A 4,338-nucleotide genomic window follows, 5' to 3' on the forward strand; every position below is an offset into this window, starting at 1 on the left:
TTTGTTCGTGAACTATTGGCCTACTACAGACGATCAGATTTCATCAAACTGATTCGAGTGCTGATGGATGTTCTCTATGCAAACGCCTTATTGTACCTCATATTGATTTAGATCGACGGGCCTTCTGGCTGCAGCGCTTCTCCGGTCTCTCTACGTTGTCTTTGGTCGATATTACGTTTATGCACTTGGCAGATGCTTTTATCCAGAGCGACTTGCATTGCGTTATTAATTTCATTCATCCTATACCTTTATACATAGGTATGTACAATCCCCTGCGATCAAACCCACAACCTTGCGTTGTTGACGCAATGCTCTTACCACTGAGCTACAGGAAAGTTGATATTAACAAATGTTTCATAACAAAGTACATTTAAGTGTGCAGCGTGGTGAAGTTTAAATTATAGGACAGTTCTTTCTGATTGTCGAATCCACGTGAGCCATGCGATATATCACCACGGTGATCGCTTTACCGTTGTATCACTCCGCCTTTAAACTAGTCGGATTGATGAACTGACAGTAAAACACACGCACGTTTGTCAATGTTTCCTCTCTCTCTCTCGAGCAGTGGTCACTAACCCTGCTTCAGCACACATGTCTGTAATTATCAAGCAAACCTGAGCACCTTGATTAGATAGTTCAGGTGTGTTTGATTGGGGTTAGAGCTGAAATCTTCAGGACGGTCGATCTCAATGAGCAGGGTTGGTGACCACTGTTCTACAGCGCTCAGAAATGATGTAACAAGATTCAGCGCCGGACCCGATGGTCTCGGTTGCGAATAAACACATAGAAATGCAATATAACATTCGAAAACTGTCAAAAGATCCCCCCAAAAAAGTGCAAACTGGACCTATAAACAACGGGCAACGTACCGCAGGGCAATGAGATTAACCCACTCTCGATGAGTTGACATGACAATCTCTCTTTTTCATTCACACGCAAGTTCTGTCTGATTATTTCTCATTAGTAACTTCACCACAGTCCTACTGACGGGTCGGAATTAGTAACGGAGGTTTGTTTAACTGTTATGCAGGGCTGGGTTAGTGGCGGAAGAAAGTAGATCCCTTGTTTTTAAAACCGGAGGGTTCTGACGACCAGAAAAAGTGTATTTGCATATAAGACATTATTGTGCAGTGTCCCCTTTAAGAGCTAGCCACGCCCCTCTTACCTTTCGAGGTGTGAAGGACTGTGTGACGAGAGCCACGCTAGATGACAAATGCTCAATTTATCATGTTGTTATAATTTGATTTCTTTTATTTTGTGACGCTCAAGAGTAAATCCCTCCTGTATGAGAATAGTGTGTGTCTGCCAATAAACATGTGGGATGCAGACACAAACCAACATAATGAATTAAAGATTTTCACCAGTGATTCTATTTACCAAGCAAACAAACAGAAGCTGTCATTTCAAAGCATTGTAACTGTATACACTCACTGAGACTTGAAACAATAAACACCTCTAACTATAACATTCAAGAACAAATATGAAGTTTAATTAAAGCCATAAGAGCATCACAGTCACTTCAAGAACGAACAAAATTTGACAAACAGCTTTACGGGGTTTGTGTTTTGACAGATAATGGATGTTTATTCAAATACATCCCGGTGTTGTAAACCGACTCTGAAGCTTCAGTGTTGAATGTAGGACGTGTGGAGGATTAGACCCGTCCAGGCAAAATCTCTCTTTCACCTTCACTTTCTAACATCAAATCCACTGAAAACACTCAAGTGAAGCAGTCTTCTGTGAACTGGCATGAGCGTGTAGAGTAATTCCAGGAACCACAGGACATCACTACAAACTCAAGAAGCAAGACCCAGGAAGAATCCACCAACAAATCCACTGGAAATAACAAGGTTTTTCTTCACAAATTCAGTAGCCTGAATAATAGATGTGGAGTTTTTCATGAAAAGAGGGAAGTTAAACAATAAACTGTTATCATTATATTACAGCTTACCATCAAATAAACTCAAATCAAGATCAGATCAAAATGCTAGACTGAAGTGCTTAAAATATGGAAGAAGTCACATGCACCAATGTGATCCTAACTGATCATTACTCATTTCACATGTGCTTTAGTCAGAACGGTGATCATAATAAAAATAATAATGATTCATAATAGGAGAGTTGTCTTTACCTCCTCAATAAATGTGTTTATCTCCGGAGCTGCTTTATTGGCTTTTTTCTTCAGATGCCTCTTTGCTTTATTAACGTCCTTCTCAACTTTCTTCCAGTTAATTTGGACGTAGCCGCTATGATTGGCTATCTGCAGGACAAAACATCCTCAACCGATTAGAACATTTCGTCATAAATACAAATACAAGATATTGTGATGTAGTTCTTGCCTGCAGCAACAGAAATCCTCCTCCTATAGCTGTAGCTGTGACTTTCCCCAGCCGCTGAAACAGATATCCTGCACACCTACCCGTGAGTAGAGTGAACAAAAAGTAGATATATATTAAAACCAAACCAGACAAATCAGAGGAATGAGCACAGTATTATCTATCGGAGTAAACTCAGCCATTTGAGATGTTTTACACAGCTTGTAAAATACATAGTGTGGCTGTATAGAGAATGTGAAGCTACGTCACGCCATGTTGAAGGTTGCGCCATCTTGGAAGGATCGTTGTTAGTGCGTTCACTGCAGTGTTTTGTATTTCATGTTTGATTAGAAAATGTAACTTTGGTTCGGTCTTGCAGTGTTAAAAACTGCATTAGGATTACCCAGAGTCGTTCTGGATAATCCCCTGGTTCTTCACATTTGATTTCTCCACATATCAAACAAAACAAGTAACGGTACATATCACATAATAGCAGTGGAGTATGATCCTCCCAAGATGGCGGCGCCACTGCAACACAGGCCGTGCTTCACATTCTCTAAAAGCTGCACCGTTTACAGCTTCGCGGCGTGAATAAAATATGTTGGGATGTATCTGTGGCAGTTTTCAGATCATATGCAGGATTATTAGATCATGTACTGTAAACATGGTATATATACATACCAACCCGTGACGCCACCCATCACAATCTGAGTGGCAACAGAATACTTCTCAGCAATAGGGCCAGAATTGTTTCCAAACACTGTGCTCCACCACTGTTGACTGCATGCATACGTCGTCAGATCTAAGATCTCGTATGTGTCGTCTTCTTCACCTGGAGCTGTGTGGTGAAACATGGCAACAAGTCACTCAATAAAGCAAATGTGAAACCGAAACACTGCAGTAGTAAATCTGTGTGGGTCAAGAAGCGTTCATCGATTCTGCTGGGCTTATCCACTGTAAAAACTACACTATATAATGCTGTTGTGTATTTCACTTGTTGTGTCTTTTTTTATTAACTGCAGGAGAAGAACAACAGATATCTGAGTTATATTTAAGCCTTCATTCTCGGCAGTCTACTTGCGTCAATAAGAAGCTGCTGGATTCAGCTTCGTTGTCATCACCCAACCTGAGAAAATCACTGCACTTTAAACCCGATGTTATGTTTCAACCACACCGTGATAACTCTCTGTTTCTAATGCATATGTGACACAAGCTCGATTACCTTTTCCGTGTTGTTGTTTTTCCGCCATTTTGGTTACATGTGTGACGTCATGTGACGTTAACAGCTGAGAGAACACGCGTCGCCTATACAGCACGTCAATGTTTAAAACATTAGATTCATATTCATAACGCATTTCCACCTGCTGACGAGTTTGTATTCTATATTCTGATTTATTTCTCATGTTTGCAGTCTAAACGTTTAATGGGAAATGTAATTTTAAAAACACGTAGAGTATAACATATGCTGAATTCAGGTGGATTGGAATCTATCAGTTCACTCTGTAGTTAGACTACATTAACCGTTAGCTCTCTAGACAGAACTCTTTGGACAAAAGCGTCTGCTTAATGAATGAATGTAAATATGTAACATATATTTATTATACAGTTTGTCACATGTGTTTATCCAATTTTTTATTTGATATACAATTTGAAATTTTCGCAAATTTATGACGATGGTACAAAAGAACCCAAAGGATTGGACAATCAGAATTAACCCTAACGGTCACGGAAATTTTACCATTTTTTAAAACCACACCTTTTCTAATTGCACTTCATAAAAACGTAAATGAGATTCAGTGTTTTAGGAAAAACATCCACATCTGTTTCTTTGCGCGTGCAGTTTAATAAAGGCGAGAAGCTTTTGGTGAACCGTGGCAGATTAAAACGAACATTTTTTTAGGAAATAAAATTACCTAAAGGATTGGACCACAACATTTTAGGACAAGGGCAGTGACGTGACTCCCTTCTCGGTAGCCATTGGCTATTTTGCCCAAAGAGGGCGTGTCAATGGGGACGGCGTGGG

The 4,338-nt window shown here is 39.9% G+C and overlaps 1 protein-coding gene across 1 annotated transcript; it reads right to left on the reverse strand.

The window, feature by feature from the left end:
* Positions 1-1,462: 1,462 nt before the first annotated feature.
* Positions 1,463-3,838, reverse strand: LOC130425254 (FUN14 domain-containing protein 1-like). The gene is made up of 5 exons (XM_056751442.1): positions 3,538-3,838; positions 2,997-3,153; positions 2,340-2,415; positions 2,132-2,260; positions 1,463-1,874 (listed from the first exon to the last, which is right to left on the reverse strand). Exons 1-5 carry the CDS (start codon positions 3,716-3,718, stop codon positions 1,797-1,799), a joined length of 621 nt encoding a protein of 206 aa, XP_056607420.1. The 5' UTR covers positions 3,719-3,838; the 3' UTR covers positions 1,463-1,796.
* Positions 3,839-4,338: the final 500 nt, after the last annotated feature.

The sequence above is a fragment of the Triplophysa dalaica genome, chromosome 6 (genome assembly GCF_015846415.1).
Source record: "Triplophysa dalaica isolate WHDGS20190420 chromosome 6, ASM1584641v1, whole genome shotgun sequence".
In the NCBI taxonomy this organism is placed as follows: domain Eukaryota; kingdom Metazoa; phylum Chordata; class Actinopteri; order Cypriniformes; family Nemacheilidae; genus Triplophysa; species Triplophysa dalaica.

What these genes read in the sequence shown, in the direction of transcription:
- LOC130425254 (XM_056751442.1), bottom strand. Translation starts at nt 3,718, where the DNA reads ATGAGAAATAAATCAGAATATAGAATACAAACTCGTCAGCAGGTGGAA. An exon ending in AAAACAACAACACGGAAAAG is followed by an intron (nt 3,154 to 3,537) that starts GTAATCGAGCTT and finishes TTCACCACACAG; the next exon opens with CTCCAGGTGAAGAAGACGAC. An exon ending in GAGGATTTCTGTTGCTGCAG is followed by an intron (nt 2,261 to 2,339) that starts GCAAGAACTACA and finishes TTTGTCCTGCAG; the next exon opens with ATAGCCAATCATAGCGGCTA.